Source organism: Copadichromis virginalis, linkage group LG19 (genome assembly GCF_057382275.1).
Source record: "Copadichromis virginalis isolate Kocher_CV1m ecotype Utaka linkage group LG19, C_Virginalis_male_GT1.1, whole genome shotgun sequence".
Classification (NCBI taxonomy): Eukaryota; Metazoa; Chordata; class Actinopteri; order Cichliformes; family Cichlidae; genus Copadichromis; species Copadichromis virginalis.
In genome coordinates, this window is record NC_140636.1 from 25,517,344 (window position 1) to 25,530,347 (window position 13,004).

Sequence of the window (13,004 nt, forward strand, 5' to 3'; positions counted from 1 at the left end):
AACCAACCCTGGAGAGTGCTAGCAAAAGCCGTGGAGTAAACTCAAAGCTGACCTGCGGTGGGAGTTTTGTAATTTTTTTAACAGAAATCTGAGTGAAGATCACAGTTTTATTCAACCCAACTAAAGTTAAACAGGTGCTCACCCTTTACAGCCCATCCTCTGTGCCCTTCTCTTTCGCTTTTAAAAAGACTGTCATCTCGAAAATCTGTCACCGAGGACGCAGCCTGTTTACTATGCAGGCACTCACCTGCGAGGGCCTTGATGCGCGAGCGCTCAAACAGCCTGGCAGAGCTGTTGTCATTGTCTAGTTCCTCATCAGAGAGGTCAAAGCGGGTGTTGATGTGGCTGTACTGCTGCGTGATCTCCACATTGTCAAAATCTGTGGTGGAAGTCATGGCGGCAGCCAGGGTGACGAGCGGGCGGGGGGACGGCTGGCGGCGTCCTCAGGTGGTCTGGGTGAAGAGGGAGATGAGCAGATGGAAAAAGCGGCAGGATGAACCCGGAATGCTGAAGGCGGCCTGAAACAGAGGGCAAATACACAGAGCATGATTAATAGAAAAAATGACAGACTGTAGGGTTTACTTTCTTTAATATTTTCCGCAAATTGTGAGAATTTAGTGCTTTTACAGTTAATTGTATATCATTGGGCTGTTGGCTGCAGAATGTTCCAATCTAATAGTCTAAAAGATGTCAAAATATTATCTGCATCACAACCAGTGATGATATTTACAGTTAGTTGCCATCCAACTATTGATAAATTCTACTTTTATTCTCTGCAGTTCATTTTTTTGGAGAGGAGTTTAAGTTTCAATCTATACGAGGCTGTATCTATAACTGACACCAGAATTTAATTTGGGGCATTGGTGTGGTATCAGCTGCAGTTTTAGGATATTTTTACACAAAAATCAAATGTATGGCAGCTTTCAAGATGCCCACATGAGTTTGTGCCCCCTCCTCACAGTCTCCATTTTGTACGTGTGACTTTGGTCAACTGTCACAGCGCCGTGTGTCTGTGTATTCTTCGTGTGGAATGGCGGGTTGAAGGGCAACCACTCAGATAGCTCTATCTGGGTGCAGCATAGCTCTCTTATCATGCCACACAGGGGGAGGGGAACCCCCTGTACTGCAGAAACGTGACGAAACCGCCTTCTTTTGAATGATGCCGCTCACGTAGTTCGAAGTACGAACGTGTTTGTGTTTGCGTCTTTTTGTTGGTGAGAATAGTCATGTGAGCTGAAGTGAGGCGGGGAGTCTAACTTAGGTTAATACTCCATTAGATGAAGCATGGGGGTACAGAACATGCCAAAGTCCCCCTTTACAGCACAAATTAAGGGCGCATGCATTTTGCTTTTACTAACATTAGAGCTTTAAATGATGGATTACAGATAAAGGCTATAATCTGTAATCTGATGATAATAATTGTGGTTTTTGATGTGATTCTAAAGTTCACTAAAAACAGTAGATGGACTCCATCTCTACGAGATTATCTTCACTACTGGCGTTGTGTTATTATAAGTGTAATACTTTTAATAGTTTACCTGCACAGTGCTCAGTATTTCATGATATTCAGTACTTTGCATCTTTATAATTAGTTCAATATTACTTTAAAAGGTGACAAACATATATATTAAAAAAAACTTAAACTGTCTCTACTGTAAGTATTTTATTTTACTAAATGTACTTTGACACAAATTACAAACTACAGAGGTTTGTTTGTTCAGTCCATTCAGAGAAGAGGCCCTCAGTGATGCGCAGTGATGGCATCCTACAGGTGTCCCTCCTCCTCCTGCTCAGTATCAGTCCTCAGCAGAGGGCTGTTATCAGCACAGGGATGCTCCACCCACCACTAGGGATCCCCTTATCACCTCGTGCACAACCTGGCCCGGCATGACTGCACGACGCACTTCTACTGCACAAACCTTCTCTAACACGGCGCACAAATTCATATTCACAAACTGTCACAAAGCTGTGAGAATCTAATCGTGTTTGGGGATTGACCGACTGCTCCATTTAGCTGCTGAACACAAATCCAAACATGTTTATACACGGTGATGCTGCAGTCAGTTCCATTTGGAGACATGCTGAACTCCTTATTATAGAAGGTCCAGTGACACAAAGTAAATGGTAAATGGCCTGTATTTATATAGCGCTTTACTAGTCCCTAAGGACCCCAAAGCGCTTCACATATCCAGTCATCCACCCATTCACACACTGGTGATGGCAAGCTACATTGTAGCCACAGCCACCCTGGGGCACACTGACAGAAGCGAGGCTGCCGGACACTGGCGCCACCGGGCCCTCTGACCACCACCAGTAGGCAACGGGTGAAGTGTCTTGCCCAAGGACACAACAACCGAGACTGTCCGAGCCGGGGCTCGAACCGGCAACCTTCCGATTACAAGGCGAACTCCCAACTCTTGAGCCACGATCGCCCGACAAAGGTCACAAGTTCTCTGCCTGCCACAGCATGTGTGTCTCAATAGCAAAGTGTCCTCTCGTGGTGTCCTTGAGTGAGAGGGAACACTCTAATCTACCTGCTTGCTCACAGAAGGTCACCCTGGAAAATGTTTTAAATATTTAAAAAATACAAATACACAGATGGAAACTTTATTATGCATAAAAGGCATGTGTGCACTGTTGCACTTCTTTTTCATTTTTCTAAAGTGATTTCATTCTGTTTAAAGTTATTTTTACCCATCATATCACTAAATTACTGAGTTTAAATATGACGGAAAATTGACACAGTTAAGTTCTGACGCCTCTACTAATAAAGCTTAATTTGATTCAATCTTTTTGTTTGGCTGATTGATTGTGGATAGATTTCTATCACCTACAGTAGATAAAGACCCCAGAACATGTTCCTGTTGTATACAAATCATTCTTGTGACTGCACGCTGTGTGTTGGTGGGTAAGAGGTGCTGGATAATCTCTCCAAAGCAGTAAAATGTCAAGAGGGATGATAAGAATGTCAGCTGGAATTCCTTCAGATCCCCACATGTTGCATGACCTGGGTGCGTGTAAGTATATGCAACATGAGCTTGGACTTTTGTGGAAACAGCTCTGCATATAATGCCAGCAGAGGATCTTGGAAAAAATATTTAAAGGTGTGAATGAAAGTTTTACCTTTATGCTTGGCTGAAATTAGTTGGTAACCTACCTCTTACTGCACTTACTGGACCCCCTTTTTTTTAAAATAGCAAAACTACACTGTGAACAAGTATGTCCAATGCAAACATCAAATCAGCACTTGAGTTGAATTACAACTCTGCAGACCATTTTTCCAGCTGTAAGTAAATGTTACGCTGGTGCTTGCTCTGCACTCTGAGCAGAACAAAACATTAGCTGGCCATGCATTATTCTGAGCAGCACAGAGTCAGATGGAGAGGATGAAATAAGAGATGGGTGTGGTCGAGATGTGTGACCTACAGTGTGTTTGTGAAACTGTAGCGGCAGGAGCAACTGGACTGAGGAGAGGTAGGCCTGCGGTCCAGCTGAGAGTAAATCTGAGACATAAACACCAAGCACTCAGAGATCAATATGGAGTAAAGAACAATTACTTGCTTTTTTATATATAAGATTGAATACCGAAACCAAGACTAGAAAGGATATCAATCCATAAAACATAAGCTAAAAGAAGAAGCTCATTTCTTGTGGTCAGTGTTGTTTGGACTTCAACAGCACTGAGTGTGATCGTGCAAGAGGTTAAGATGAATCGATAATAAACTATTCCTGGAGTGTGTTTACACTGAAGTCCCTGCCTGGCCAGACAGAGCCACACATGCTCACTTGTCCTTTTAAGGGGAATAAAGCTGAACTTTCTTTGAGCAGGAAATGTGCCATATCTTTGCCTTTCAAAGGGCAGCAGACTGCTTTCAATCAAAGGTGGAAAAGGCTTTGCAAGGTGCTTTAACAAAGGGGAAACTAGCTCACATACTACAGTGGAATGTTTTCAAGCTTTGGCAAACGTAAGCGATGGAATGTAACGAAATACATATTTCTGGCGCTTTTCTTGGGTCACTTTTATAAAAATAACAACAGGCGTAAGAACCATGATGCAACTTTAGAGTGATCTCTCCTAATATATTGGACGTGAAACTAATATGACATCAATAGCATTACCTACATTAAAGCACCGGTATTAATATGACAGGAAGCCCACTGGAGACACCTTCTGAGTACTTGTACTTCGGAAATGTCTAAGCACACGTTTCGGTAGCATTGTGCTCCTTTAAGTGACGGAAGTATACTTGAAGTATAGCAGACTACTTTTGAGCTAAGTGTTGCTACTTTTAGATTGTTAAATTATCTGAATAGTTCCGCAATACCTACTGGAAAGCGCAGTTTTGTGCGCAATCGCGCGCAATGGCCTATTTCTGCGCAAATTTAAAGACGCACGCCACCCTGGCTGTTTTACAGTAAAAGAAAACAAATTAATAACTTGGGAATTTGTATACAGCTTTATTAAAACAATGTTTAGCGGTTTTATCAGTGAATATTATAACAATGATAAATCATCCAGAGCTTTTACGTTATTATTAAACATGACAGCCCGGATCAACAGGTACTTTGGAGGAAACTTAACCAACAAACAACTGCGAACAGTAGTCTAAATAAATGAACACGGCTCCGTTACTATTTGCACAAAGATCATTAATTTAATTTTGCAATGGCACATTAGTTTTGCCTTCAGTTTACACTTACTTGCTTCTGGTTTTTCTTCTGTCCGAAAGTGTTTATCTTTAGTCTTCTTCCTGCCAGTAAACCAGTTATAATCCCATTGACTCAGTGGGGGTCCTGGTCAGAGCGCACAGAGGTCTCCACAGCTCGAGGTGGGCACAGTCCTACACTGGGGACTAGGGAAAGGGGCTGAAGGCGCCGCGCGCTCACGGTCATTCCTGAAAGCCAGGCGAGTGACCCACCCTGCAGAGTTAAAAATAAAGTTGGCGCATCCAGTACATGATATGTGCGCGCAGGGGACGGACATTCCTGACAAGGGCTGGTGACTCTAAATGGCAGAGACACTTCTGATGTCCTGTGCAACGCCTCCTACCCCCACCTCAGTGCACTCCACCCCGCCCAGAAAGGGCTCTAATCGCGCACACGGCAACTACCCACCTACCTATCGAGACCCTTTCAGAAATGTCACCTCCAAGGTAGAGAAGAGAGGCCAGGACATGGACAGTGGACACACCTGTGTGATGAAGTCAGAGTCAGAAGAAATGACATCAAAAAAGGAATAAAGCTCATTTGGAAACCATTTAAGCGATATAACTGCACCGATATAATCTTATTAGAAACTTCATTAAAGATATAGTGCAACACAATGTTTCTAACCCAGAAGCACACGGAGAAATATGTTTGTTTGTTTTTTTAATATCACCTTTCAGTACAACAATATCCAAAAAGAATTTCAGTCAGCACTAAAGGTAAATGTTCTGCTTGCTACATACAAGGTAACTAAAACTGAACACACAAGAGGTTTTGATGCAACAGTTTCTGTGTCATAAAAAACAAATTATTTGAAAAATGGCTAATAACAACTTATTAGCAACAAGAAGTATGGCGCTTATAATAAAATACATACATATCACACCAGAAAAACATAAATATATATATTTCTTAAGAAATAAAAAATACGCTATTAAAAAAAAAACCAAGAAATTATTACAAAAAGCTGTACAGAGGTTTGTTTTACTGACAATATTAAAATTGCAATCTGTAAGTCAAACTTTTGAGTTAGGCATCTCAAAATTCTGACAAGTTAAAATCTTGCAATTAATTTTTCCTGCTAAAGTTTTATTTTCCTTCAACCTTCCATACAGCTCCTACTGCATTTTTCACTTGTCTCTTTTTCTTTGGTGCCTCAGGGAACAGGTTTAGTTGAACTTTCAGAGTCAACATTGTCTTTTAATGACTCCGCATAACATGGCTTCATATCCAAATACACAAGACCCGGAATGTCTGAGAGCAGTCTGGCCTTTTCTCATCTTAATTTAAAGAACTGTACACATTAAAACAACAACCTTTTTACAATCCTCTTCAATTTTACTAAATGCATAAAAGGTTTTGTGCAAGCAGCCACAAACACAGCACTCCGAAAAACAGCTACATAACACATTCAACAGCATTTCAAACAGAAGGCAAGAGAAACTAAATAAATAACAGGCTTCAGAAACAAGTGGGAGGGGAAGACCTTAAAAACTCACCTCATGCAGAATCGGGGTACTGAAAACTATGAGAGCTTAACCCTGGAGCTGGATAATAGTCTCATCAACACGTTGCATGTTTGACATGAAGGCATGAACCATCATGTTCTGGTTCAAAACTGATCTGCCCTCATGCCCTTAAGAGTTGATAATAGTCAAAAGGTTCCCAACTTTCCTCTTCCTTGTTTTGCTACAAAACTTTTTTTCCCCTCGTGTTTTTTTGCAGTGAGCTGATTAACATTTGCAGCTACAAAACAACTCCTTACCATTCCTCCAGGTTTGCCTACATGGTGCTACTATAAAATACAGTATATAGCTTACATATCTTTCTTTTCCATTTGTGAGAATTGCTAAGAGATATTTGAAAGTCATATTCTGCTGAATTAATCTTATTGAATATGTGAGGAAATGCTGTAGGCACACAAATGTAGCGGGAAAAGGACTAAAGAGAAGTTTGTGAAAATTGTCTTATTTTGTTCTGTCTATCACTACACCGTGTTTTTTTTATGTGCATCTGCGAGGAAGCAGTCAAAGATGTACACTGGTGGATTTAAAACATTAACAGAACTGGCTGCATCTGTCAGTCAACATATAAAAGAAAGTAAACAGACAAAAATGTCACTGAGGAGGTAAAATGCCTGCTATTTATCAGGGGGATATAAGATTTAGAGGGGAAACTTAAGTGGTCTCAACCTGAAAGCACCTAAAAGCAACTGGCAATAACTGTAATGCCAAGTCATTTATTTAAAAACATCTCATCTTTGGTAAAACAGTCTTGAAAATATTCATGTGCATGCACAAATATAGAAAAACACCAATATTTTACAAAAATACCTTCATTAAGAAAAAAAAAAGCTGCTTCAACTTTGTGTCTGGATATAAAATGTAACAGTGCCCTTAAAAAAAAATCAAGTAAATAACATTTCAGGTGCAAATTCAAAAGACAGACCGACTCCGTGATGGAGAGGATCTAAGTGCTCGCTGCTAATGATGCGTCTTTGCGCGTCCCGCCGATTTACGAAGAAAGGAAAACGTCAAGATCGGCGATGACGGCTGCCTGTCGTCTGGCAACAGTGTTCACGAGACGGTGAGGAAAAGATGGAGTTCCTAGGTCCAGCTGAAAATAAACAGAAGAGGAAACGGAGATAACAAATGACATCCATGTAGTACAGCCTGCAAATTACACTCACCAGACACTTTGTTAGGTGCACCGTGCTAATTATGAGCTGGACCCCATTTTCTTTGTGGAAAGAGTCAACAAGGTACTGAAAGCATTCTTCAGAGATTTTTGGTTCACATTGACATGAGAGCCACGCCTCACACAGTTGCTGCAGATTTGTTAGCTGCACATCCAGTGAAACAGCCATTAGAAGATGGGGACACACTGCGATCATAAAGGCATTGATACAATCGGTACCAAGGCCTCCTGAAGTACGTCAAGGAAATAGTCCCCACACCATTACACCACCAGCCCAAACCACTGATACAGAGCAGGATGGATCCATGTTTTCATGTTGTTTACACCAACACCACCTGAATATTACAGCAGAAAACGAGATTCAAACCTGGCAACATTTTTTCATGTTTCTACAGCCCAAAGTTGGTAAATCTGTGTGAATTGTAGCCTCAGTTTCCCGTTCTTCGCTGAGAGAAGAGGCACCTGTTGTGGTCTTTTGCTGCTGTACACCAGAGATGCTCTTCTGCATACCTTGGCTGCCTAAAGTGGTTACATTTGAGTTACTGTTGCCTATCTGTCAGCTTCTGGCCACTCTCCTCTGACCTCTGGCATCAACAAGGGATTTTTACCCACATAACTTTTTGGACCATTCTCTGTAAACTCTTGAGATGGTTGTCTGGGAAAATTCCAGTAGATCAGCAGTTTCTGAAATACTCAAAACAGCCTGTCAGGCACCAACAACCACGGCATGTTTAAAGTCACTGAAATAACCTTTATTCCCCATCCGTTTGTAGTTCACAGAGTTGCTGCCATGCGATTGGCTGATAAGATATTTGCATAAATGAGTAGCTAAATAGGTATACCTAATGAAATGTCCAGTGAGCAAGTTACTCAAACACAGCAAATACAAAAATACAATTATGTTTTCATTATAAAGATGGACTCTGAGTGAAGTCTGTCTGTGCTGTATCAGCTGCTCCTGTGGTAAACTTGGTGGAAGGTGAAAAAAAAGCTTCTACTCCACGAAACTAATTTCCCTAATAGTGATAAGCCTGCCAGTGGAGAGCCATAAAGTCATCCTGCTGTTTAGATCAGCACAATCAGCCTCAATAATCAGCTCGAAAGACTGATTTACTGGAAGTTAAAATGCATAGACTTCAACTCTGCTACCCTTCTGGTGGTTGTATTGCAATACACACAACTGCGCTATTACGTATATCTAAAAGTAATACAGTGGGAATATAGAAGTAATTCACTGAAAGATGTCTTTTAGGTATTTTGGCCTTTAAACGGCAGCCTCCAAAATGACCACAAAAAAGAAACCGAACATAATAACCTTCACAAAGGTCAGATTTATTCTTCTGAATTATGTGAACGCATTACTTTTGCACCCAGTGAAATAGGGAGTGATGCATGAGAGCCTGCGGATGTATTTCTGGCAAGCATATTTTACCTGTAGCAGGTAGATGACTCTGGTTACTTCCTTTTCATTACGTCTAACTGGTTGCAAGATCCAGCAACTGGGCAACATCTCCCCACGGATGGCGTCCACACTGGGCCGAGGGAGAGACTCCTCAAACACAGACTGCATTGCCAGCACGTGCAGGCCACCCTGCGGCAGAGAAAACAATATCAATAAAACAGGTGCCGCTGCACTCTTTTGATCAGCCGGGAGGCAAGTGTACACCGACACCAACAGCTGACATGATTTCCTCCACACCCACTGCCTCTGAGTCAGAGTGTTGTTTATGCTCGGTGACTTCTAAGCATGAGTAGTATCTAAATAGCATGTTTAACATTTTGTGGATGAGGAACATGCTGTTAAATTGTTGTTTGCACTACAATGTAATCTGGATTTTTCTTTGTCAAGCTAAAGCGTGCAAACGCTGCACATACTCCCTGAGCCTTACACAAGAGAGATGAACAGTAATCATGCACGCCGGCTGGTTAATGTTGAAGCTGTGCTCACCTGTTTGGACTGCGAGCTGATGCAGCAGAAATCTCGCGGCTGGCTGAGGTGACAGGTGGACGAATCTGTGAGAATGTAAACTAAACAAAAATGGAGAGATACGTGAAAATGATCAAGTATAGTCGATACAAACCTGGAAATAAAACAACTGGGGCAATGTAATAAAAGCCCAATACTGGAAATAGATTTACTACTATAGAAACAGACAAACCAAACAGCTCCTGTGCAAGGATTTTATTTGCAGTGTGATGTTTGAGCGCAAGGCTCTTTCTCAGACTTTCATGAATACACTAACGAGCCTACTCATAATCTTCACAACAAACCACACATGACATATCTCGCCTTTTTCAGACTTCCATCTGTTAAAAAGTAATAAAAATAATGCTAGATAGTGTAACAGAAGAGCGTGGACAGGAGAGCAGTGAGAGAGAGTGGAAAGACACACAGCAAAGGGGCTCGTGTTGGACTCAAACTCGGGCCGCTGCATCTTTATCTTCAATTCTTTATGTATATTTTAGTGTCTGACAGACTCTTACTTGTTCTTTGTGATTGTGTATGCTGTACAAAAATCAATAAATACAACATTTAAAAAACAAAGTCACATATAAAGAAAAACTACACTACAAACAAATCATGTACCTTCAGTACGTTCTACTACGTGTTTTAATTATCCAGCACCAATTCTGTTTAATACTGGGATACTAGACTGGTGGAAAGAAAGTTCACTAAATAAAATGTCATATTCACGATACAGTGATTTGATACTTTAGTTTAAATTCTACATGCTTGCATAAAAAACAAAAATTATCCAAAGAATGAAAACTTGGAGAACAAGAGGCCAGCAGAAGTAAAAAAGGCCTCGTGGTGGGCTGCAGGTATTAAATGAAAACACACTGCAGGTGTGAGAATGGAGCTGGCCGCGTAATAAAACAAACTTGGCAGTGATGAATGAGACTGTGCTGAACCACGCTGTAGTACAGATAGTTAATGGATGCAGATGCGTTCGCTGAGAAGAATTTGCAGGCTCTATTAACTGCGTAGCACAAAATATAAATAGTTTTGCTGTCAAGATAAAAGTGTAAATATTATATTTTATTTTTAAGATTTGCTTTTTAGCAAAAGCACAAAGGTTTTTGCAAGGTAAACGGATTGCACAAGGCCACCTTACACAACCATAATTCATCAGTTTTTCTTTCTGAGCAATGACGTTTAAGCAGTGTTTTAGTTTTTGAACTCTCTCAGAAAATAAGCATCTTACTTTTTAAGATGATGTTTTAACTACTAGCATTATAACAAATGAATGGATAGGGAGGAATGAAGTTTCAAGAAATCTCCTTAAAATTGTGATATTCAGGATAACTCAAGATTAAATATACTGTCATTAAAACTGCTGCCTATGAGGATGTTGGCTCACCAAGCTGAGTGCTGTCATCTAGTGGTCGTGTCCACACTGAGCGGACTGACTGATTGTACATGTGGCTCTTGGACAGCTGGGAGATTAGGTTCCACAGGCTATCCGGTGGTCTGTCCAGCTCCCCAGCCCCCAGGAAACCGTGGACAGATGGGCAGGAAGAGGGTTTGTAGTATGCCTGAATTCCCCGTTCATCTCCTTGGTAACTGGGTAAAGATAGACAGAGTTCATTTTCTAATAGCACATAAATGATTTTTGTGTTGCAAATTGTCTACTTGCTCAAAATTATCCTGGAGCAGGCACGGAGGAAATCGAGAAAAGGGGAGATGGTTGGAGAATGCTCACCTCCAGCCTGCTGCGGCTTTGCCCGTCACCAAGTTGCCAAAATCCCCTGAGGCAGCCAGTCGCACCTGTCGAGAAAAAAATGTCTTACTCACCTCAAAAACAAATGCCAGTGAGAATAAACCCGAAATTTTTATAAAGGACAGTTAATTACTATGTGAATCTTTCAACTCAAATACAAAATACTAATTAGAATGTCTCTCCTAGAGCACGTTTTTCTACAGCTGACTTTTCAGCTATATTACCTCAGCCAGAGCTCGACCGAGAAGACTGAATGTGATGTCCTGATAGGTTGTCGATATGGAAGACGAGGAGCCGACGGATGCTGTCCGCTGGCGTGTACAGGCCGGAGATGAAGTCATCAGAGGTTCAAACCCGCTGCTCTGTTGGACGTCTAATAAATCACATGATATTATTAGCACATTTAGATACAGAGGGTGTAAAGAAGAGGGTAAAGAAGTGGTGACAAACCTGGGCAATGATCTCATTTATTAGTCGCCATATTTAACAAATTGCCAAAGCTTCCAAGGAAGGCAAATATAAAGCCTGAAATAGCAATGATTTATCTGGACGTCTTATTGAAATAATAATTAATCATGATTATTGCCCAAATCTATTTGGGGTTGGTGATTAACTGTCCTGCTGTTACCCTGGGCTGACAGCCACCCTCTCTGTGTCTTCACACTCTGTGGAGCACAAATAGGAGGACGTGTCCCAACCTTCAGCCTTTCATTCTTCATGATCTGGACAGAAGAAAAGTTGAGCCTTTTTAGCTCAGTCTTAAATCTCAGTTTCATTTCAAATCTAATGTATCATGTAGCATTAATATACAGACCTGTCCTGTTCGAACTGGTCTGTTGCCCTGCTGTAGTTGGGTGGTGTTGCCACTGTTGTACCCTGATGTTGGTCCAGAGGAAAGACTCAGACTGGACCCCGTGCACAAAGTGCTGTTGCTTATCCTTGTCCGATGCCTCAAGTCATCCTGTCCGGCACACGTCACCTAGAGTCAAGTTCATACAGACAAAACTATTTATCCAAACATTTACAACAACATCTAAATGCTGCACAGCACACAGGATCCCCTCTATAGTCACTTTTATCATGATAAGATGAAGACCCTGGAGTTCACTGGCTGGGATCTTTAATTATTCTCTGTGATATGGATCTGACTGACCTTGTCTTCCTGAGATAGGGCCTGCTGCTGTAGCCTCCTCTTCTCAAGCTCAGTCCGTTCTCGCAGTCGTTCTCGTGCCTTTGCGATCTCCGTCCTGGCTTCTTCCCGAGCTCGACCATAGTCCCGCAACAGCTGCTCAATGTCAGATGGATACTGGCTTTCTTCCCTTGGAGCATCTGGCATTCTTCAGTAAAAACAAATAAGAGCCAAATAGATTTTCTGTTTACATCACTCCTGAAAACCTAAGCACGAAATGTGAGATTCAAGGAGCCCGTTGTGCTTTGATTTTGTGAAACTCAGCATCTCACCTGGCGCTCTCTATCACTTCTTGCCGAAGCCTTTGAAGATGCTCTTTGTGCCGACTGGGCATTGCAATAGATGCAGCCTCCTGAGGACGGAGGCGTGGGTGCTTGCTCGGACTCAAGCTACGAGCTCTCCGGTAAGTCTGGAGGCGCTCCTCCCTCTCCTGCCTCAAACCCTCAATACTCCTGCGATGCCTGAGGGATCCAATTTAAAAAAACAGTAATGTCAATGAAGTCTAAGAGAAGACCAGTTTTAGAAAATATCAATGTATCCGCAGTATCAATTACGAAAGCGTTTTATGCTTTAAAAGCTGGCACTGAATGTCAGGTGAGAATATTATTATTATTTCTTTTGGATTTTTTAAATTAGGTATTTCCACTTTGGTGTGTATTAAACATTTTAAAGCAAATCTTATGTCAAAA

General features: G+C 41.5%; 2 protein-coding genes across 3 annotated transcripts in view; both read right to left on the minus strand.

Moving 5' to 3' along the window:
• Window positions 1-5,240, minus strand: part of sptb (spectrin, beta, erythrocytic) — a 44,207-nt gene extending 38,967 nt beyond the window's left edge. Inside the window, exons 1-2 of the mRNA XM_085441624.1 lie at window positions 4,702-5,240; window positions 248-518 (exon numbers count right to left, since the gene is read on the minus strand). Coding sequence (XP_085297750.1) covers window positions 248-395 — 148 coding nt within the window. The 5' untranslated portion in view covers window positions 396-518; window positions 4,702-5,240. The remainder of the gene's footprint in view (window positions 1-247; window positions 519-4,701) is intronic.
• A 1,692-nt stretch (window positions 5,241-6,932) lies between these two features.
• The window catches only part of stard9 (StAR-related lipid transfer (START) domain containing 9), a 39,605-nt gene continuing 33,533 nt past the window's right edge, over window positions 6,933-13,004 (minus strand). Inside the window, exons 23-32 of one of the 2 annotated variants that reach the window (XM_085441623.1) lie at window positions 12,588-12,776; window positions 12,280-12,463; window positions 11,941-12,087; window positions 11,755-11,848; window positions 11,351-11,499; window positions 11,109-11,173; window positions 10,767-10,969; window positions 9,353-9,432; window positions 8,837-8,995; window positions 6,933-7,323 (exon numbers count right to left, since the gene is read on the minus strand). In XM_085441623.1, the coding sequence (XP_085297749.1) occupies window positions 7,222-7,323; window positions 8,837-8,995; window positions 9,353-9,432; window positions 10,767-10,969; window positions 11,109-11,173; window positions 11,351-11,499; window positions 11,755-11,848; window positions 11,941-12,087; window positions 12,280-12,463; window positions 12,588-12,776 (1,372 nt within the window). In that variant the 3' untranslated portion in view covers window positions 6,933-7,221. Of the gene's footprint in view, window positions 7,324-8,836; window positions 8,996-9,352; window positions 9,433-10,766; window positions 10,970-11,108; window positions 11,174-11,350; window positions 11,500-11,754; window positions 11,849-11,940; window positions 12,106-12,279; window positions 12,464-12,587; window positions 12,777-13,004 lie in introns of both variants that reach the window. The other variant, XM_085441622.1, reaches the window with a different exon arrangement.